This window comes from Lucilia sericata, unplaced genomic scaffold (assembly GCF_015586225.1).
Source record: "Lucilia sericata isolate MDLA Ls3-8-SP2 unplaced genomic scaffold, ASM1558622v1 Contig000832F_arrow, whole genome shotgun sequence".
In the NCBI taxonomy this organism is placed as follows: Eukaryota; Metazoa; Arthropoda; class Insecta; order Diptera; family Calliphoridae; genus Lucilia; species Lucilia sericata.
In genome coordinates, this window is record NW_023994824.1 from 56,697 (window position 1) to 81,822 (window position 25,126).

At 30.5% G+C, this 25,126-nt stretch overlaps 1 protein-coding gene across 2 annotated transcripts; it reads left to right on the forward strand.

Annotated features, from left to right (window-relative positions):
- The first annotated feature begins 3,590 nt into the window (after window positions 1-3,590).
- LOC119608411 (B-cell lymphoma/leukemia 11A) lies at window positions 3,591-19,676 on the forward strand. 2 transcript variants are annotated; one of them, XM_037962823.1, is made up of 5 exons: window positions 3,591-3,827; window positions 8,948-9,100; window positions 9,164-9,346; window positions 9,411-9,605; window positions 15,485-19,676. In XM_037962823.1, exons 1-5 carry the CDS (start codon window positions 3,773-3,775, stop codon window positions 18,022-18,024), a joined length of 3,126 nt encoding a protein of 1,041 aa, XP_037818751.1. In that variant the 5' UTR covers window positions 3,591-3,772; the 3' UTR covers window positions 18,025-19,676. The 2 variants fall into 2 exon arrangements, with proteins under 2 accessions (XP_037818751.1, XP_037818752.1); XM_037962824.1 differs by lacking the exon at window positions 3,591-3,827 and adding an exon at window positions 7,524-7,548.
- Window positions 19,677-25,126: the final 5,450 nt, after the last annotated feature.

Here is a 25,126-nt window from a genome sequence, read left to right on the forward strand (position 1 = left end):
TACTTGTTTATTTCTTATTTTGTTCGTGATTTTATTGCACATGTGTATGTGTTACTCATATGAACTACATAGTTAGAGTATGATCTCAATTTGCACAACTGATAGGAAATTAACTAATTAAGATTTGTACAACTGTACAAATATTGTATCATATTCCTCTGGAAGTGATGTTTAATAACTTTTAAAACGTATTTATAAATCCATTCTTGGTAAAAGTACATGTGGATCTTGACCTGTTGTACATACATATATGATGTTATTTTATTTGAATGTGTATGTATCAGGGATGGCAAAATTGGTACGATGGTACTTTTTTTGATACTATTTGATGTTCAAAAGTACCGTTGTACTCCCGAGTCTTATTTGATACTCTCAGGGCCACAATCACAATATCCGATTATCGTTTAACAGATAGATAAAGATTTTTTTTATGATAAAAAATAACAGGTTAAAGTATATTTAAAATTTTAAATTCCAAGAGTGTTTTACACTCTAAAATATGCATGTAAAATTACTATTACAAAGTATGTAAGTTTTTTGCGAAAATTACAGAAGATGCGTAAGTTTAAGCATAAAATGTTTATAAGAATTAATTACAACATTATGCCTGCAAAACTACAAATAAAATGTAGTATTTTGGTTATTCATAAACATGTTTCCAATAAAATAAACATTTCGACTTTATAATTACACATGTTGGGTTTAAATTTTATATTTTAGCCCCAATGTGTGTAATTTTAATTTAGACGAGTAATATTGAAATGTCAAACAATTTTTAAAAAAATAAAATATTTCAACAAATAAAACATTTTCAATAAGATTATGTTAAGAAGCAATAGAAAAAATAATACAAATAGCAAAAATATTCAAAAAATTGTATTAATTTGGTCCACTTAAATGTTTCATGTCATATTCATAATCGGATGTACGAGTAAATATCCTATTTAAGGTCCCACGACGGATTTTAATTCTACAACACATATTTAAGCGATTTATTGACAATGAACAGTCGATACTAATACTTGTAGCTCAATTATTAGCATTAAGTTGAAATTCTAAATTCGTCCTTTTATAGGGCGAAATGTGGCCTAATTTTAATTAATGCCGGATTTATTAAAATATAATAAATTATATCATGACAGCTTTAAATTTAAGATATTTACATAGTACAATATCTGGCTAATATTTGAGATGTAAAAAGGTGAACATTGAGGGACGGACAAGGATACATCATATTAACATATAATGCCTTTCTACTTCTGTTATGGATTGTTTAAAAAAAATAAATGTAGTTAAGAAATTGCCATCATTTAGCAAAAAAAATATTTTAGTACTTTGAGATCCAAAAAAGTACCCTCTGAAATATTTTTTGATACTGACACAAAATCTCATTTTCCTTCCCTGGTATGTATTTTTTATATCAAAGTGAATATTATGAACAAATATTTTACTTTAATACTTATGATTGCCCATTATTAATTCTCACCATTTATCAAGTGTATACACAAATTGTTCTCGTTCATTTAAAACAACATTAAAATCACTTATTAAAAATAATGTAAGTAAATAACTAGTCAGGCCTATATTATGTAATTTCATTGGTTTATTTGTAAATACTTCCTTATAGCTACTTTTATTATTGCGGAAATCGAATATTCACTGTATTATAGTTCTTTTTACCAACGAATATTCTAAATCATAGAAGATAACGCCAATAACGACAAATTCTGAGGGGTAAGATTTTGCACATCTTTCCTTAGCTTATATGAAAACTCCTTGTAAGTAATTCTTTCTGACTAGGATTGAACTACACAATATGGGAATACATACATACATATGTATGTAGGCATGTTTGTATGTATGTAGAAAAAAACAATGGTCCCTTAAAAAAATAGCAAACAAAAAATGCAATAATTTGGTTTTGCTAGGATAAACACGTACAATAACAACAGAGGCTCCCTAAGATATTATGCAAAGGGTCACATAAGCGTAATAAAAAACTCATAACCAAACATATGCAATGTACACACACACGGTCATAGATACATTTATTTTTCTATTTCTTAAAATAGACGAAGAAAATCGCATTTGTTTGCTGGGTAAACAATGCTCATTGGTATGTATGTATGTGTATAGATTTTAGTTGTGGAATTTTTTGTCATGACATTAGCAGCATCCTTTTACAAAATGTTTGTATGTCCAACACGCAGCTTTACCGTTCGCCTCTTATTTCGTTTTTTATTAATTGAAAGAAAATCTTATTTAAAAATCTAAGGGTTGGAATGGAATAAAAAAACGTGTACTGTTTAGAATGTGAGTACGTTTTTTTTAGCTCACAGCGTCTGCGTACAATCTTAGGGGTCACGATGAACAATGTGTATAGTAATCTTCATAAAGAAACTAAAAAACATTAAGGAAACAACGAAATCTATATCTTTACCCAAACCCCTAGTCAGATGAACGCGTAATCTTATGAATATGCGATCTACATTGGCAAGCTGAGTTGTTGTATATTTTTATTATTGGTTTCACTGTTGTTTACTAGTAATTTGAGTAGAAAGCATCAAACAAAATGTTTTAACGAGAAATGTGAAACATTGTCAAGTAACAATAGGGGTTTTTATATTTTTTTCCCAGCGAATGTGTTCTAACAGAGGAAATATTTATATTCCTTTCAGATTCAATAAAAAACTAAAATTTTGGTGTTAAAATGCTCCAACTCCAGGTTCCAATTTGTAATTATAACGTTAATAATTAGGAAAATATTATTTTTGTTTAATACACCGTTGAACGCATCTTAAGAAAAGCTTTTATGATACCCCATATTTTAAGTGTTATTTAAAAAAAATTACAGCAATTTAAATAAATTACAAAAAAAAATTTTTTGCGAAACTAACATATAATCGAAGGAATAAAATTATTATATAATTAAAATTTTTATAACTTATAATGCTTGGTATATAACCCTTTTGCATTCATATTTGTTTGTATGGTCTTTCATTGTAACTAAACATATTGCGTATCTGACTAATTTTGAGATCCCGGAAAGGAAATTGCGCATTAAATCATTTGAAGATTTATCTCACTAAACATGAACCATATTTGATTGTTGAGCTCAATATTCTAAAAATGTTACTCTCAGCATCAGTTGAGATTGAAGATGTTGCAGCCGTATCATTTGGATGGAAGCAGAGCTCATTACAGCCAATCCATAGAGAGCTAAAATCATCCCCTTACTTCAATATATTCATAACACAGATACTTACACACACTATAGGTTAGTGGTGGTTGATGAAGGGAGACAGAGTAATATAATATTTAGTTGTGTGTGTGAGGACTCACATTTTTTTTGTTTATTTTTACGTTTGGGTCATCTACGATGCGTATGGGTCTCAGTCACCGTCAAAATAGTTAGAAGGACTGTCAAGGCAACGTATAAGAATCTATAACATCAGTCCACGTAAAGTCTTTGTGGGGTGAACACACTCATCAAAGAAAATTTTAATTTAAATAAAAACCTAAGAAACCGCTGAAAATTTATAAGAAATAAAACACATATTTGATTTAAGAAAATTGAAATAAAAAATATTCATTTCTCATAATTAAAATAAAAAAATCGAAACAAGAAATTATAGTGAAGAAATATAGAAAAAATAATTTTGAAATAAACTATATTAAAAAAATATTTTTATGAATAATTTTCAATTGTTATTTGCAAAACAAGAAAATACACTTGTCCAGTGATAAAAAATAAAACATTTTCCTACTAAAAATGTATACAAAGATGTTATCTATAAGCGAGGATCAAGGATTTCGTTCCCTAAGTCGTAAGTTAATTCCATACTTCTTCCATAAAATAATGCGTACTATTATCTAATAACTCAATATTGTGTGGGTGGAATTGTTTATTGATACACAGTCAATCCAAAAAGTTTTGATACACCACGATTTTCTCAGTGATCTGTTAATAATTTTGCTTTTATTTGTGGGCTGTTCATTTTATTAAAAATCAACGTATATTCATGTCAAAACCGTTTAGGTACAATAATTAGCTATTTTAAGAAATTATAATTGCAACCAATGTATGTTTGTACTTAAAGTTAAGTAACAAAGTTATGAACAAATCAATCTTGAAAATTGTGCTGTGCCTAAACTTTGGAATTACTATCTGTTGATAAGAATACTCAAAGATTTGACCGCATAAAACGTTTTGTTTTTATTATTTTGCCTTTTAAACGATCTTATCAGTTGATGTTACTGAAAGCAAGTCTGTTTGTTTACCCATCGTAAATGTATGTGAACAATAATGTGGATAATTTTCATAATTGACTCTACGTGAAAGTTTTTGTATTGCACATACATAGATACATATGTATGTATGTACGTACATACAATATACCTTAGTGACCAGAGCACAAAATATCCGTAATGTTATAAAATTATCAGATAAATGGAACTGTGGGTAATAAGAACTTACGGTCGCAAACGTAACACTGTTACTTCGTGGTATCAGTTCCACTGAAAAATAAATTATATTTGCATAAGACTTGTCAGTTTACTTAGTGATTATATGTATGCGGGTGTTATCTATTCGAATATTTATTTGGACCTAGTAACATTTAAAATTCATTTGCATTACGTACTATTTTCAGACTCTGTCTGATGGTGAGTGGTTATATGTTTTTGAAAATAAATTTTACTTTAAAGGTGTTTAACCTAAATACACCTGGTTATAGCAAATAACCTCCATTCATACTATATTATGTCTTCATTTATTGCTTGATAAGACCCATGTCACCTAACGACTACCCCCTTATTTTGTAGCCCAAAAAGAGGGTATTGCCAATACAATATTAGGGACACATTAATTTGTTGTTTAAATAATTTGTTTGAATTTGATTTGTATGAAACTAAAATTAAAGTCCATAATAAGTAATGTTCATTTGCAAGTAACATTGTTAGTTTATCTACGTATTATACACATTTAGTTATTCTGTGTAATCTGCATACATATGACAACACGTTCATTTGTATTTGTGTTCATTATATGTACATAAGTATGTATGTATAGTTGTATGTTTGAAGTTTAAAACTCCCTCGCTTCTTATCAGAATTTTTGTATTTGATGTGTATGGTTTCTTTTTTTGTTAACGCAGTTAAAGTAGTATCCGAAGGTAAAAAAATAACCAAAAACAAATACTTATTGTGTGATGACTGAAACAGAACAGAACAACAAAGTGAAAACATACCCACACATTTAAAATGAACGTGTGTGTATATAGCAGTTAAATGTGGCCCGATACAGCAAATATTTGCACAGTCGTTTTTTTTTTAAATTATGTTTTTATTCGGTTTTTCATTTCAATTATTTAGAATGGGGAGCATTTTTTAGATAAACTTAATTTTGTTTCACATGTTTATATTATTTAAATATAATACGAAATACAAAATATGACCAAACAAAGACACCAATGTACTTTATACAAAAGTGCATAAATACGTTCATACATACACACAAAATGTATGCATAAGAAGATAAATATGTATGTATGTAAGTCATTTAAAAACAGTAATGGTTCTACAAACATACATATGTACATATATAAAGGATAAGTGAATGACTGAATGGATTCACTTACAATTAAATACAATCAATGTAGCTTCAGTCTATGATATTTGATATGATTTACATAATAAGTACAAATACATACTTAAATACTTTATAGGCGCACTTTGAGATTTTCTTTTGCAGCACGTGTGTATGTGTGTATTTATGAATTGACAAAAATGAATAGCAGTTTGTTGAAAATATTTTGGGCGCCACTTAATAAATCAGCAACAAACAAACCATAATAAACATTCGTTCGTTCTTGACATGTGAATAAATTAGTATAGTCTAGTAGTAACGGAAAATCTTATCGCTGTTATAGTCAAACGTTTAACTTTTTTTACATACAATATTTATAGGACAAGTCTTAATCGCATTCCCTTTTCCTTAGGATTGTGTTAATTTTAATTCCATCTACTACAGTTCCAGTAAATATTCAGCACCATTGGTTACGCTCAAACTTTTAATATGCTAATGTCGATAACAGATTAATTATGTATCAGATCCATTGACTTAATTGTGGTAGAAGTTAAGTATACTTTCATGCATAATATGTTTGGCTAATTTGTTAGAACAGAAGTAAAATAGATTTAATTGCATTACATTCAAATGTCGGTGGTTGTTATATAAACAATTTCGGACAATTTTATTTAGTATTTGCCTACTTTTAATAATTCTCTAAATACGTAACACCAGTGAGTTTCGCAAATCTTTTATTAGCAAATATTTGGTTTTCATATTTCGATTTTTGAGGGGGAGGAGAATTTACTTTAATAATGTCACAAAAGATGACAACTCACTTTCAATAAATTGCGATTTTCATCACTTCTGAAAATTAAACAAATGCTCAATGTTGTTAAACAAACGGGTTTAGAGTTCTTTGTCCTTTAATTCAAAGAGTAGATGAATGGCTGGCTGGAAGAATGACTGACATATTACCCAAGTATTGAACAAACATAATAGCAAAATCTCAGTAATCTAGCCGTTAATATCACACATTAGAATTGCCATAACAAATGTTATTCAAACTGAAATAGAAAGGGTTGAATTGCAGTCACTATGCACGAAAAGAAACAACAACACAATAAAACTAAGTGGCCATCTGACATTTGACATATAGAAGAAAAAACATCAAACATCAGCTGTGGCTGGCACATTTATTGCCTAAAAGTCATCCATACAAACAATATTGTTGCAAAAGATGTAATAAAAAAACAAATGTATAGAGGTGGTGTCAAACGTTATAACAAGTACATTATTTTGTAGCTGCTGTTACCGCAAAAAAGGCTAAACGAATAATAGACTCAATAACCAATCACATTGAGATTTCTTAAAATTTTAAAACTCACGCACACAATTCATGCCAACCTCTTAAATTTACGGATGACCATCGGACATTTGGTATTTGAAAATTCCTTAACCATTTAACATATTTTCGATTTCAATTCACGACTCTTGCAATAAATGTTGTAAATTACGATTAAAGACTTACTTTTTCATTTTTCCGATGACTGATGACGCGCCCCTGCAATAAACCACACACAAATAAAAAATAATAAATATTTTCTGTAAAAAAGCAAAAAAGTCAAAATAATCATCATTATCAGCGTCGTCATAATAATAAACCACAACTAATAAAAAATAATACGAACCTTAAATATATCGTTTAGGAACTCATCCCAGTCAATCAGAAATTAATAAGTCAACTATGAATGTGTGTGACTTTATTATTTTCTATTTTTTGTTGTTCTACACATACATATCACCCCCAGGAAATTCGTAAAAAAATACAAAAAACAAATAGACAAACACATACAGTTAAAAATAATAACAAAACTAGTGATATCACAGCTTCCAGGCATGAAATTGTGTCCGTTTGTTTATTTTTTTGTCCGTTTTTCGGTCGGTTTGCCTCTGCCCACATACACACAATAGATATAGTAAGTTTTTGTTACATCGTTTATCATCATACTGTTTTGTTGTTTTTATTATTGTTATATATTGTTATTATTAGTATTATTTAGTATCTATATATGTACATATTTTCATTGTCCATAATTTAGTGTTTTATGTCGTACAGCACCTAATTGACAACTGGATTGCTATGCTTGTTTAATGTGATTATCCTTGTTTTATCAGGGGATTTTTGTTGTTTTTCATTCCTTCGATTTCACTTCATTTTTTAATATTGTGGTTTGTTTTTTGTATGTTTGTTTTACCACACACACAGCCATCAGTCGTATTGACAACTCAGGCAAGGATAATAAAATGCCTTTAGTTATGGGGCTAATCATGAAATCATCAGGGCAAAACTTTTACATATGTTCAGATCCATTGTGGACACAAGTACTAAACCAAAAGTCAAATAATATCAAACCCCAACTAAAAAGTTTTCACATTTTTTTCTTATTTTTTGTTTTTTTAGCTTTTATTTGGGAAGTGCGGGATGTTTGTAGAAGTAGTGTTAAATTGCCTATAGGCAAAAGAAATCAACCCCCTATTTATATTGGTCAAAGTTAAATATAGAGAAACTGAAAAAAGGGACAACATTTTAACAATAACTTGTGATATTGGTAAATTGTCCATTAACAAACATTGATTGGAATTTATAAGTTTGCACATTGATGAACTGAACTCTGTTTATGTTGCTCATATGTACAAGGACACCTTTTGCACACATTTATTGGTGCTTGTTATTTATGAAAATATTAAAGATTAAGATTTATTTTGTTATTTTTCACAAGTTGAGGTTATGAATAAATTTTGTGCAGAAAATTGGTTTAGATTTAATGGCAGTGGGATTAAATAACAATGATACAACACAAGCTAACTAATACCCCCACTTAACAGCAGAGTACACACATCTTGACTAAGCAATTGCCACACTATTGCGATAGACTTATCAGTTTGCATATCATTATCAGCATTCTTTTTGGGAAATCAATATACTGGGAATTAATTGCTTTTACGCATTTTATGAATTTATTACCATGATTTACACTCGTACTCGTATTGTTTCGGATGTACTATATATTTGTCGGTAGTACTTAAGAGAAATCCTGGTAATAGTATGATATAAATTTTACTGAAAAACCCACCAATTACTTACACTCACACTTATGTAGATTGGCATAAGACAAAAAGGCGCCCTAAAACTCATATGATATGCGAACGAAATGAAATAAGCTTTCTTTTGCTACTGTAATTGCCAATTTTGAGGTCAGGATATATCCGTTTTATTAGGACACCAATTTATTGAATAATTTATTAACCCTATTAAAATTGTGTGTGAATGTAAACGAACTAAAAGTGTTCTTTGTTTTATATTTCAAATAACAGATTCTGACTCCACAGAAGCAGATGGTACTGCTCAGGATATGCTAACGTGCGGAACATGTCAAAAAGTATTTGCTCTTTCTGATATAGTCAAATTTATACAGCATAAAGTTTTGCAATGTAATAAGGAAAACTATGGCCAGTGTTCCACCCAAGGTAAATTACATTACTTTTAAAGTATATTTATTTATTTATACTAAAATGTATTGTTATCCCTAGGCCCCTCAAATGACAGAGCTGATACCGAAGATGGAAGGCCGTTGGGTTTAGCAAATCGGCGTCCATCATTATCGGCAGCCACTCGCAAACAATCAAGTGGTTCTCGAATCCACACGCCACCACCTAGTCCAGCGGACATGTTGGCCGATGGTGCATCAAGTACACCAAAGCGTTTAGTAGATGGTAAGTTAAAAATAATAGTCTGCCTTTTAGAATATAGTACTTAACAATTACGTTTTTTCCAAAGAAAATGACAATACTACACCCAAAAACTCAGAATCTACTCTTGATGAGCTTAAATCCTGCAATACAGCCGTTATTAAACAAGAACTTCAGGATGATAATGATGCAGAGTCTAACAATGACAATGATGATTGCCAACCTGTGACAAAACGTCCTAAAATAGAGTTTGTCGATGCTGAATCAAATACTTTACATACAGGTAAGCAAACTTTGATATTTTGAACATTTTATGTTTATTTTTTAATTTTCAAACATAACTTCTGCCACTGTGAATAATTTAATTAAAATTCCAATGACCATAATCTCTCAATGTATCATCCCTTTAAAGTTGGATGTGTGTATGTATTTCATACTACAAAACTTTAATTTATCATTTTATTTATACAGTTATTTCATCTGGAATTTTTTACTATAAATACACACTTATTTGACCATTGACAGTATTGCAAAGTCAAAAGACCTTTGATAAAAATTAAACAGGAAAACAAAGACATTTGATAATAAAAAACGAGTACATCAGCAACATCAAAGTCAGTGTAAAATGTTGTCATGATGTACAAAATACAAAGATAAGCTGTCATTAACATGCCGGTCCATTATACGTATGTACATGCAGCATATGAAAATAACAAAAGTAATCTGAAAAATGAATAAAACATGCAACATACAATCCACCAAATACATTATTACACAGAACATAAAGAATCTTAATATTTAATATCAGTTCGACTGTCCAAAAATTAGCAGATACAACCCCTTTATGAGTAAATGCCATCAACATAAAAATACAAAACGTAACAAATTCAAGAGAAAAACCCTAAAAAAATCGGATGCTGTGTTCTGTTTTAAAAGGTCATGTTTATTTTTTTTTAAACAAACGAATTGACCTCTGACACACTTTATTATTTGCATACATCCATATATCATGCTCACATTACAAGTAAAGAATTCTTGTTAGTCTTTCATTCATCCAACAAACATGTTCATTTTTATGTTAAAAGCTAAAAAACCGAACAAAATTTAATCCATTATCAGTTGAGTGGTCAAACAACTCTGACCGTAAGGTCATCCCAAAAGGAGTGAGTAATACACACAGTTTCTCATATTTGCAATGTCTTTACACACACGCTTAACGTGTGCCACAAAGGTGAAATATTCCCGTAGTAGTTGTGATACTGGATCAATATTAATCAGCTAGTTACTCAAAAGTAACAACTCGAATATAACTAAATATTACATCAAATAGTGGTAAATATTTACGCAATTGTGATCTGCCATCATTCACTAGATTGTACAATATAAGTAGGTAGTACGGGGAGAGGGTTAACCTTGGATCCCTTTTAAAAACAATAAAACTTCCCATGTTATTATTTGGGGTACTATTGTGGTATATGTTTATTTTGTGTGTGTTTCTTTTTATTTTTGTTTGCCATTACATTTTTGCTTGGATGACCTTCCATTGAAAATACTTAACAACTGAAAAAGAGTTTTACTTAAACATCTTTCAATTTTGTTCCAACTCTACAAGTACATGACTATACATAGGAAGACAGACAGACGCAAAAACAATGTGTATACTCGAATGAAATGTCCTGTAAGAAACTTTAAATGACATTTCTTTCACTAAATCTATAACAATGAACATACGAGATGTTGTTGGTAGTTTTAATCAACTCTTGCTTACTCGGCATTCATTAGATTTGTTCAAGCTGAATCATTTCGTTGTTTTGTTATATTTTCTTCTTTGTGCCTTTTATTCTTGTTCTCGTTGTTCCTTGTTGTTGATATGTAAGTACTTAGGGATTCAACCACATGTGATTTTTCTTTGACCGCTTCAAGTTTTTTTATATGACATTATACAAATGATAACTATGTTTCTCTGTCATTTTTGTTTTGTCTTTTTTAAATTTATTTTCTTCTTTACATTATTTTTTGACATTTGTAATTGTTCATGAATGTTATACGTCCACATACATAAAATGTATGTATGGAAATATAAATATCTTTTACTTTTAAAAAGGATTCACTCATGATGTCATCTACGTTGACAATTTGTTTAACATTTTTTTTTCGAATTTATCTCTCTCTGTTTATTAAATTTAATTACAAAACCATGTAAAATAGCCTGAATTACTTACATACATATGTATATGTATGTGGGCAACAATCAGGCATACATCTATATTAAATAACAATAAATAAAATATGTATTATTGCACCATTTCATGGTAATAAAATATTCGCAATGATTGAATTGTGGTTTTAATAGCAATTATGTACTTTATGTCTAATTAAAACTCGCAACGACCGAAAATTTCTTCTTCGTGTTTTTGTTTATGGAAAATTCAATAATGAACTTATTCTGATATTAGTTTAATCCGCAAAGTGACTGACATATTGTATGAAAAATAATGAAAATTGATATAGTAAATGTACGAGTAGTGCATACATACTTAATCATACAAGCGAGTTGTTATACATGTCACTTGTGTTAACGGACAAAAAGGATGTGCAAAAGGGTTATTTCCGTTTTCAAACCCGACAGGTGTGTGAGTGTTTGTGAATATATTACGAGGAGGAAATTCAATAGAAATTTATTTTCATGTGGCATAAAAAATGTTCTGACGTAAATCGCCTTAAATCCACTGAAATATTTAACGAGCTGCAAAGCAAAGAGGATTCCAAATAACCGGTCATTTTCATATACATAAGTACGTATATATTCAAATGTTTGTGATTTTTAAGCTAAAAGCATTAGGGACATTACGATATGAAGTACTTTTAGAAGAAAGGATTACTATGCCTTTGATTATGCAACTTCACACAAATATCTTTGTATCGATTCTTATATATTTATATGTATATGTGTTTGTAACTCTATTTAAAAGATAAATAAATACATATTGCTATTAGAAGGCATAATCCGCTTTTTTTAGCTATATATGAGGCAAAAGTGAACAGCAACAATACATGTTATGTGATGAACAATACTTATGTTTTTCAATATTTTTGTAAAAGACAGAAAGAAAGTAGCTTGTTAAATTGAAATAATAGAAAAGTAAAACGCAATGAAATAACAACAATAGAAACGAACAAAGAATACAGCAGATATTATTATCACATCAAACACTGAAGGTTTTCGAACATATACATATATCAGCAGGCAACCAATTGTTTTGTTTATGGCTTTCTTGTCAAATGCGGTCACTTATCCCTTTTGTGCCAAGTGGTGGGAGTGCTGGTCGCTTGCTGTTTTCTCTATCATCGCTTCGCTGGCCACAACCAAAGGGTTTCCTCTTGAGCTGCCAAGAACAGTTCATGTTTTTATTACGTCTAAATATACATATTTTTTGTATCTTGGAAGGATTTGTAAGCATTTCTTTGGCAATAAGATATCCGTATATGTTTACTTTCTTGAACATAACATAGTAGTATGCTCCCGCTGATAGCTCTAAATATTTCACTCACAGTGTAATGCATTTTGCTATTAAGTGCAGTAGACCGTAAGTCTCATTTCGGTCCGTCCGTTCGCCAAAATAGTTTAAATGTCATCACATATCGCTATCACAATATTGTCATCAAAATCAGTTAAAATTTAAATAAAAAACTAAACAATATGTGTGTACTTCCTGTTAAGGAATGAAGATGGCTCGTGCGATGCTTACGATAAAATGCGTAAAAGCAATGAAAATATAATAATAAGTCGAATAGATGAATTATTTAGAGTTTTTTCTTAGAAAAATTTAAATTAAAAGCAAAATATCCGCGCATGCCATAAGTTGATATAACATTGTTTATAAAGCCCTTGTACCTCGAAAAAGGTAACGCATTTGCTTTCAACCCTTAGCATTCCTTTTTCCGTTTTGCTTATTATTTAATCATTTAGCTTTGTAAAGATGCGTTGTCTATACGTATCCCTTCAATTTCTCTTCATTTGCATGTGATGTACATTTATGCGTAGTTTTCTATATAAAAAAGGATTTAGACTACCCTTTTTGTACCCTCTGAATTTATAGTCAGATAACCTTTGATATTATGATTTCTAATTGAGAAAGCATAGAATGTAAAGGTTTAGGTGACAATGCATCCACGAGCTAAAAAGGTACTCTCTATCTAGTAAACTAACAATTCCCAGTTATTTGATATACTGTGGACTTTTTGCTGTACATAAATACTAATAAACAGTGTGACATACATATAACATTTTCTTTCGACCATTAAGTTTTTCAATTGCATACAAATCAAAGAAATCTTGCAGCTGCTCGTTTGATCCTTAAAAAATAAGATTTTTAAAAAATTGGAACTTACCATTAAAAATTGAGCAACCCCTCCTTCACATTAACAAATACATACACGCATTTAAATAAATATAAATACATACATATGTATATACTCGTTTAAACACATTTAAATTTATGAAAAATGTTGGCGGTAACTTAAAGTTGGCAGGGGATGATGGTACTGGAAGTACATAAAATGTGTGTGTGATGTATGGTCCTCATGGTTGTGATGATTTGTTCTACGTGCGGTTACATATTTATTGTTTTTAAAATTGTGTTACATTTTTTAAAATTGCGAATTTCACTCTTAATCGAATGGCAGGATTTGCAATTTTTCATTTTTTAGCAACATATGGTAGTGCCATCAAATTAGAAACATAAACACCGCATCCAGCCACCACAGTCTTGTAGATATGCACCATTTGTGAACTTCTCAGGGTCCCATTGCGGTAGCTCTATGTGTGTACTTTATATCTTATATTAATGTACACATGTGTGTATTTGTGTTCAAGTATTTCTTGAAATAACAATAAACATCACAAGTAACCGCAAGTTTGTCTACACATATGACTGTGAGTATGGGAAAGGGATGATTTAGTTTGATTATCTAAACCGCTTTCTAACTCATTTGTTACGGTTAGACAATTTAAAAAGCTCCAAATATTCTATGACGGTCATTTGTATGCGTTACAGCGTAGACAAACTTATAGTTTAGACTTAAAGACAAGTAAAAAGTTATCAATTCTAAGTCGTAAAGGCTATTATCGATCCAAAAGGCTGTTGTCACAATTGGCAAAAAATTTAATTGTATAATAAATATATGAACGTTGGCTAACGGAAGTTGTATCTACAGTTGTGTATGTGTGTTCATACATACATATGTATTTATGTACGTATATAATACACGAAGGCCCAACATTGTGGGCCGAATACACTAAAAATCTTACCATCTATAATAACATTTACGTATGATGTGCATTGAAGTCTGTAGGTTCAAACATAAAGACATGAGTGCGACTTTTTTCGTTCAGTGTGCCCAGTCTTGATCAGAAATTAAGGTGTGTTGCGTGACGTTAACTTTTGTGAATTTCCTCACTAACAACTATTTCAATAACGAGACTGACGACAATAGCTAAGCAAATACGATGATGAAGACGACGACGACTAAATTGTCTACCGACTTAAATGTTATTGGGAATCTTTACTGCCTACACACGTAGCGTCCGCACCTAAGACTCATTCATAATGAATGTTCCCCACATACATACACACATACACTTATAATGCAAAAATAATAACAACTGCAACAACAACTTTTCGAATGATAATAACAATTGAAATTAAAATTGCAATTGAAACAGAAACTCCATCGATAAACGTATGTATATACTACATACTTATGTATACATATGTATGTTGTATGTTCATCTCATGATTTTAGTCTGACGGCGATTCTCATCTTAGCAGTTGAGGTGCGCTTTTGAAAACATTGTCGCGTGGTTGCTTTTTTGTTGTATTATTGCTGTTATTTTTGTATGCACACATCACCATTGCGTTTTCGCACACTATTAATTATATTAATGAAATCATAGCGAGAGAGTAATTTTGGGATAGGTTAGCTTCTCATTTGCATAAAACACTCAAATATGTACTAAAGGCTTAATCTGTGGGAAGAAGACATCGAATTGAATGTTAAAACTTATTTTTTTTTTTGAGATTAGATGCTGTGCACTTTGTAAATTATGTATATATTTATCCATTCTTTTTTACTTAATTTTTGTTTTTTTAATACTTTTAGAACCTAGCAATTACACATGTTCGACATGCAAAACTAGACATTCTTCGGCATGGCGTTTAATCCAACATGTGCAACATTCGCATGGAGTTAAAATTTATGTTGAATCTACATCATCAGTAGACCCAACTCATTTGGTGTCTGAAGCGATAATGCCTGCCCAACAGAGAGAAAATAACTCGAACAACACAAGCAGCAGTAGTCCCAATAGCTCAGTATGCATAACATCGCCTATTATTGTTTGTAGTCAACAACAGCAGCAACATCATCAACAGCAACAACAACAGCAGATTCAACATCAAATGCATCACAGAGCTGCTGCCGTTGCCGCAGCAGCTGTTGCAGCGGAACAACATAAACAACAGCAACAAAATAATTTAACAACAGCTATGCAAAATGCACAAAATTTAGCTGCTGCCGCAGCTGGAATGCGGCATCATCCTCTGCTACCACCACCTGATATGCATTCTACAAATCCATTTAATTTATTGCGAATGCCTTTGCCACCAACTCTTGCTCAAGGATCAGTGGTTCCTACCGTTTCTCCTCTTTTCTCGCGCCCTCATGCAGATCATTATCGCATGGAGCAGCTTGTATCAGAGCAATTTCGTCATCATGGACTCAATCTTGCAGCCGCAGCAGTAGCAGCTGCCAACTCACTTGCTGCGCCCCATACGCCAACATCCCAATTTAACCAAAGTTCTAATGTCTCTTCTGTTGGATCTGTGGAGCCAAGACCACCATCTAGTAGCAGCTGTCATCGTGGCACAACAACACCCTCTTCATTACCGCTAATTACTGGTCAACAACAGTCTTCAAATGCTTCAACACAGCAACCTAATTCTCTATCAATCGAACCTCAGATGGATTTTTACTCGCAGCGATTGCGTCAGCTTGCAGGAACAACAAGTCCTGGAGCTGGAAACATTGTTAACTCGAGCTCGCCGAGTCCACGACAAAAGCAATCGCCGAACTTCGCGAGCCCTTCCCCATCGCATCAACTGCCACCTACTCCAGTCACAAATAACACTCGTCCGCATTCCCTGACACCACCTGAAAAGAGCAATATAGTGTCGGGCGAAAACGGAACGGTATTAAATACTACACCCCGCTCAGCATCGACGCCACCCTCAAAACCAAGTCAGGAATCTTCGGTTAGTGCATCAGTATATACGTGCGCTTATTGCGATAAAAAGTTTCGTTTTGAAAATAATCTCATCATTCATCAGCGAACTCATACTGGTGAAAAGCCATACAAATGCACTGCCTGTGATTTCGAGTGCTCGCATATTCAAAAACTTATGAAGCACATGCGTGTGCACCGCAGTCCTATGGAAGATGGTCATAGCAACACAGGATCGGTAGAAACAAATGAATGTGACACCGAGCCAGAACATGATGCAGAAGAAAATCCTGATGATGAAATTAATGAAGATGATGACGAGGAAATGGATGAACAAGACGAAATAGATTATGAAGCAGAAGATCTTAGTGTTAACAATAACCGTTTAGATGGTAAAAATGATAATCCAAAATGCACCGCTTCTGTTGCACCCACATCCTTAGTTGGTGAGCTAATGGACAAATTTGGTTTATCGAACATCGCTCAGTATTCGGAAGCTTACAAACAGGCTCTCCAAGAATCAAGTAATTTTAAACAACTTACCAAAGATCTAGATAACAACAACTCCGCTAGCTCTCCCATTAATCAAATGTCTGACAAACTTAATGGGTTCCCCGCCGCGTTACGCCTCAGGGAGGAATTTGCAAAGAATATATTCCAGAAACCACAACAGCAACAAGACTCAAACCATCCGCCATCGCAAGTTCCACTTTTCAACCCTTTCCCCAACCCTTTCGAAATTTCAAAACGCATGAAAATGGATGGAAATGAATGGTGGAATATGCAAACCCTACATCGCAACGATTCACTTTTTGAAAATCTCAAGCTTAAACCGCTAGGTCTGGGTCCGGCCAATTCATTGCTGACACAAAACCCTTTAATGAAAAAAGAGAGCCGTCAACGGAATGATACTTGTGAGTTTTGTGGTAAAGTTTTCAAAAACTGTTCGAATCTTACCGTCCACCGCCGTAGTCACACTGGTGAAAAGCCGTACAAATGTGAACTTTGCTCATATGCATGTGCCCAGAGCTCCAAACTTACACGCCACATGAAAACTCATGGCCGATCTGGTAAGGATGTGTATCGCTGTCGTTTCTGTGATATGCCTTTCAGCGTTCCCTCCACGTTAGAGAAACACATGCGCAAATGTGTTGTAAATCAGGGTAAGGCAGCAGCAGCCGCTGCTAATGCTGCAAATGCCGTTGTTGCCGCACAGGCTGCAGCAGCCGCTCAACTCCAAACACAAATGCCTGCTGCACAGCAACTTTCCTCCCCACCAACTAACGCCTCATTTCCTCCACAATTTACCAACATGGCTGGTAGCACAATTTCTTTACCCAGCAGTATTGGCGACAACGACTTCAATGCATCTACAAGTGTATCTTCCCAACACGCTATATCATTAAAACACGAGGCATGACTTTATCATAATTGGAACAACAGTTCTGGTAACTTAAATTCTCCGGCAGTTGTTCTGCAGTCACAGCAACAGCAGCACCTGTTGACACCTCCACAGCATCACCACCTTCAACATTCTCTTCCAACAGTGAATCGCATTTTGTCACGTATCTTTTAAAGATATTTGCCCACACTATAGTGAATTCTTGTAAATATAATGTTGTTTTCTAAGAATATTCGGAATATCCGAAACACCTAAGCTCACTTTCTAAAAGAAAGAGCTGGTTTTTATATAAACCTAAAATGTATGAAAAAGTGATGTCCCATTTTACCCGCGGTTACTTCTTTGTATCTCGTTCTCTTTACCAAAGCAATAAAACAATGAAAATGAACAACTGTAGTCAACCAGCGATGTAAAACACCTCTGCTGAAAACCCGTTATTTGAACGAGTAATTTTCATCACATTTCCCAGTAATATTCTTATATTTTATTAAGTTCTTGTTTTTTATAATTTAATAGTTATTACACAATTAAAACTTATTAGCTAATCTATAATCGCAGTGAAATTAAGTAGATGTTTTTCTTTAAATTTAGAAAAATCTTTAATGAAGAGGAAACAAACAAATTATGTGAGTAGTGTTCATTCGTATTTGAAATATTTCCATTATACATACATACATTTTTTTACCTCGAAATGTTGTGATCGATGAGAAAATCAAAAAAATTGTAAATAAACATTGATGATCCCTCCTTATTCAAATGGTAAAAAGTTTTTATGAAACGGTTTGTATGAAACATGTCAATGAAAAGCCAATATTTATATGTATATTTTTTCCTTTTTGCAAGTGTCTATTAATCCATACGCCCACTTGACAAACAGTTGTCCATTTTTTCAAGAGACTGAATTTTTATTGGTTTGGTTTTAGTTGTCGTTATGATTTTTAAGAATTTATTATTATGTGATTATCGTTATTTTTCGCTCGTTATATGTATCGCATTGTTTATTTTTGTTGAGATAATCAGTTTTGTAGAGAAGAAAGTTATGATAGATTGGCTAGCAAGAGAAACACATACCTGTTGAAAGATAAATATCCGATACAGGGTTGCTTTCCAAATTTAAGTATCCAAAAAATAAAATAATTGTTATTGGGGTGTTTTTTTTATTTTGTGAAAAATTCAACATTTTTTTAAGAAAAACTGATTTCAACATTTAATCATTCGTAATCATCTAAGCCTTTTGTAAATTATTCTTTGCCTTTTTAGTTTTAATTAAATTTAAATCGAAATGTACAAAACAATACCACTGTATCATACATTCTTAATTGAATATATTATTTCCTTATTATTTCTACATCTACTAGAAAATTTATTGTATTAAAAATTTAAGATTAATATGAATTAAAATAAATTACAAAACAAACATTTCAAAAACATACAGCGTTTTTCATTAATTTAGTTAGTTATTTATTTAGTTTCATTTAACGTTTCACATTGAAAAACTTAAAATCGATATTTTCGAACATTTAGCCAAGTAATTTTACTATATAACTCTGTAAAAAACTGTCGTCAAATAAATTCGTTGTAAAATAATAGTTTTATTACAGACATTGAAAAAAACGTTTTTATGGAAACAAGCAAAAATAAAAAAATATATTTAACGTGTATTTTTAAAATGAAATGTGTGCAAATACGTATAAAAATCAATATATTCAATATAAGTAGTAAATTAAGAGTTTCTTATGAAAAAGACAAAAACTTATTTATAGTTGTATGTGTTACAATTTCATAATAATAAAATAATTATAAAAGACAAAGAAAATATTAATAAAATAAAACAATATAAAACAAAAAATATTTAAAAGTGTGTTACTTGTTTATGTTTACATAGTGGGAATATTCAATAACTGAAAATTGTTACCAGGGATGGGGGTAGTACACTAATTTTTAACTATCACTAATAATTAGTGGTAGTTCAAAATTATTCACTACTTTTGTTTAAGTTTAGTGATGAATTGAAAAATATAAGCCTCACTCAATAATAGTGATAGTGATATTTAAAATTTTTAACTAAAAATATTTTAAAAATAGTTAAAATATTTGTTTTTACAGCCTAGTGAAATAATTTTTTCTACACTAAAGTATTAGTTCAAAAAATATTCCTGCACTATTTTTTTTTTCTACGGAGAAATGTTTCACTCAATTGAAAGTTTAAGTTAATAGGTCAGTCTAGAAATGGTTCAAGTCAACCAAAAACTCATTGGACGAATATTATTAATGAATAAAGCTTTCATTATTTACAACATTTCCAAGCTATTGCTTAAAAAACATACAGTAACCACATCATTTTTGCAACTGGCTATCTAAATCAGTATTTCCTATTTTAATAGATGTATCTTTAAAAAAATTTAATCATTTATTGTCTTACAAATTCTTTAATTTTCATTAAAAAAATTAGTGCAAAGAAAATTATTGCAGCCTTTTGTTAGTTACTGTTTAAATTTTTAACTATTTGAGTGTAGTGCTTTTTTCTACACTACCACTCAATTGAGTTATAGTTAAAAAAATAAAATTATCACTAAAAAAAATATTCGTGCTAAAAATATAAGCTTCACTATCACTAAGCTGCTGAAAATTAGTGAAAAATATATTTTTTGAAATAATATTTAGTGCTAGTGAAATATTGATTTAACTAAAAAAATAGTGCACTACCCCCATCTCTGATTGTTACGCATTTGGACGATTTAACCCTTAATTACCTAACAATTTTTTCAATTACAAAGTAGATTAGAAAAGCGTGAATATGATATATCATTAGTTTATGAAATGATACAAAATTCTAACTTAATACTTAATTTTTAATTTAAAAACGTGGCCGACGTTAGCTGGTTACGTTAAAAATATGTTATACAGCGTTATAGAATAAAGAAGAGGAAATAATTCTGTAACTTCTAAACGTTTTAACCGGTGTGTGTAAAACTAAATGGAGTTAAATTTTAGCGCAATCGAAACTCTAAAGTTTAGGGGATGAAATGGGTAAAAAAGGGTAAAATTGTTAAACTTTATATCTTCTAAAGGAGTGGAGATATAAATAAAATTTCAAATACATATATCCTCTATTATACAAAAAAATAATTGGCAGATGTCTGGTACTTTTTGAAAAATCAGGAATTTATAGAGCTAAAAGGGTAAAAACTTTGCCCATAGAACCTTTTCTCAGCCTTTTTATCTTCTAAACAAATGACTATACAAATACAACTTTTAATGTATTCTATTCTAATCAAAAGCTACTGGAATCTTTTCGGTACTTTTTAGAAATTCGGGTAACGAAATTATAAAAACGGCGTCTAAAATTAGTTCTTTAAAAAAAATTATTTTCTCGTTAGAATTATGAGCACAACCAACATTGCCGTTTTGGGCTTTTCCTACCAAATTTAGTAGGATTTTTTTCATTTGGTAGGATGGTAGTTTAAATCGATTTTTGGTAGGTTTGACAAAACACATACTTCTAAAGAATTTTAACAATTAATTTATACATTTATTTACTGTATTAAAATATTTAAATGGAGTTCGGAATAACGCCTAATAACAGGACTTAAGGATTGAAAACTACAGATCTTTCTAGAGCCATTATTTTTTTAAAACAATTTATATTCATTTTATCACAAATTTCATCATAATTTTTTGAAATTCGGAAACAAAGAAATAGTTTATGACCAGGGCAAGGATTTGTATGCAAATGCATGTTTGTTGTCAGTAACTCAAAATAACTTTTAAGTAGTTTTCTTTTCGAATCAAAGAATTTGCAACAAAATGGCATCGATTTGTTGTTGCATATTTTGTTATAAATGCATAAATTGTATATTTTGCTTTAAAATGCATATATTTTGCACATTTTTATAGCACATTTAGCATATCTTTTAATTTTTCGAACACAAATTGTGTTTTTTGTATTACATATTTTTAAAATTCAAAAAAAAAAATATATATATATATAAAAATAATTAAATTTAAAAAAAATTTTAAACAGTACAGAAATATCTATCTAAACTCGTTTGGACAATTTTTCCAGGACCAATAGGAGAAAAGTTACAGTCATTTGAAAAAAGCCTGTATGACCAAAATGTCAAATCCATTTTTTTAATTGGGTCACTTGACACGAAATCGTGATTCTGTTAAATTGGTATTAGAGCACATTAAGCGGTATCTCTGTCATCAAGAACCTACATATATATTTGTTGTCAAAAATTTAAATTCTAACGCTTGTATTTATAAAAAAATCTTATTTTGCTTTTAATGCACTCAATAGTTAAAGCACACTTTAGCCTTAAAAACCATTAATAAAATTGTGATATTCATAAACAAATAATAAACGTATATTAACTATTGTGCTGATTTATGTTTAAGTTGGCAGCACTGTACAATATGGCTGTCATTTTATGTGTTAGTGTTGCGTACAATTAGGATAAAATATTCGTTGATTCGGTTTTCTTAATTTCATATTTTTGTTTATAATAGATTTTTGACAATAAAAACAAACTTTTAAGAAAAATAAATATATATATGGCTTTAATAAATGTCTATTTAGTTCAGATGTATAAATATAACATATAATTTCTAATTATTATTAAAAGTATCCGAATAACGGATATTTTGCGACAAAATATACATCACTATGACACATTTTCTTATTTTTACTTATTTTCCTTGTAATTTTTGATAAATTTTTGCAAATATTGATAAATTTCTTTGATATTTGACTAATTTTAATGCCGGCGAATATATTTTGCATTAGTATAACACTAATCAATATAATTTACATGGTTAATTACTTTGGCATTATATTTAACCAACAAACTTTGAAAAAGCCAAATCAAATGATTTTGTCCATCATTTGATTGACAGACGGGCATTTCCAAATTTCCTAAAAATAGTACTGGACAATTGAAATATTGTCAAATATTCATGCATTAATCCAATAATGCCTAGATTTGAGTTTTTTCCTCAAAATATAATCGTTTAAAAATTTTCTGGGATTTTATTTACAAATTTGTAAACGTTAAAATTAGAATTTTTAGATTTTATTTTAAAATAAACCATAATTAGTTTTCGCAATCAACCTAAAATTACCGGAAAAATCTTTATCTGAGAAAAAAATTGTTAAAAATCAACTTATTGTTGGCTTAAAGAAGGGTCGAGCCTACAATAAAATTCTTCTAATTGTCAATGGTTTATTGAAGGTGTTTTAAGCTATTTCACGTTTATAAATACGATTTTCCTGAATTTTGCCTAAAATTGTTTAATAAACCTAAAACAAGTTTTTATAAATACAGCCGTAAATATCTATAAAAATGTACTTAAATACGATAAAAGAAAAATTAGTGTAAATAAATAAATTTCACAAGGATATATTTTTTTGGTGCTTATTTTTCACATTTTTAGTGCATATTTTCCCATTTTATAGTGCATGTTATAAGCGCATATTTTTCATTTTTTAGTGCATGACAATCATTGCCTTGTTTATGACAAATATTTAGAACTCTATTGTCAAAAACAGGTCCATATTAATATTATTCTGGGCTATTTTATTTGAGAGTTATAGAACCGATATTATGATTTTTGGGTAATTCAAACTGAGTTAGGGTAAATTTGTTTACAATTGATACATAACCATATTTTTGAGCATTAAAATGATTTTCCAAGAGTTTTTCGATTTGTACCGGGGGTGGATGACATCATGGATCGATTTTAACTATTATATATAGCAAACTAACGAATAATTTTAATCCTTGATATTAGGTACAAGGTATAAAACTTTCCTGTGGCTAAATCGTTTGGGTTTTACAAAATGCATATCTTCAATTACGTTTCCCAACACAAACAGCGTTGTCAACTTAGTGCTTTTAGCACTGTTTTTAGTGCTTTTAAACATTTTCGACGCGAAGAAACTTCGGGTTAGTGCCAGTGCTTTTTTAGTGCTTTTTCAAGAACTTTGGCGGCACTAAATTTAGCATCTAAACAGTAACTTTTACAATTTTTTTTCTAGGAAACTATAAAATATTTAAAAAATCGTAATTTTTTATGTAATTTTAATTTAATTTCTTAAAATTATCTTGAAATTGTTAAATATATCATGAATTCCATGAGAAATCAAATAAGAATTGACCGATGGTCGTCAGATTTCTTAATTTTTTGTAAACACCTACTCTATTAGACTCATAAGACATATCAACGTTAAATTCTTAAAAATTTCAAGAAACGCGATATTTATGGCGATTTTAATTTGTTCTATGATTTTGAAATTATCGGTTCTATGTGTTTTAAATGAAAGCGTTTTTCTGCCCCTATTTCTATCATTTAGGTAAAGTGAAGAAAGTCTGTTAACTAACAGTACGATAACTAATTTACAAATTAGGGAACTAAGGACGTTTAAGTCAATTTCGGAGGAGCACCAAAACCCTTTACGGGAGGCATAATTGCATGGGGGCTAGGTGAATAATAGACCGATTTCCAACATTTTCAATAGGAATCATCAAATTATCTTGAACATTACGACAACATTTTTAGATTTTATTTTAAAATAAACCATAATTAGTTTTCGCAATCAACCTAAAATTACCGGAAAAATCTTTATCTGAGAAAAAAATTGTTAAAAATCAACTTATTGTTGGCTTAAAGAAGGGTCGAGCCTACAATAAAATTCTTCTAATTGTCAATGGTTTATTGAAGGTGTTTTAAGCTATTTCACGTTTATAAATACGATTTTCCTGAATTTTGCCTAAAATTGTTTAATAAACCTAAAACAAGTTTTTATAAATACAGCCGTAAATATCTATAAAAATGTACTTAAATACGATAAAAGAAAAATTAGTGTAAATAAATAAATTTCACAAGGATATATTTTTTTGGTGCTTATTTTTCACATTTTTAGTGCATATTTTCCCATTTTATAGTGCATGTTATAAGCGCATATTTTTCATTTTTTAGTGCATGACAATCATTGCCTTGTTTATGACAAATATTTAGAACTCTATTGTCAAAAACAGGTCCATATTAATATTATTCTGGGCTATTTTATTTGAGAGTTATAGAACCGATATTATGATTTTTGGGTAATTCAAACTGA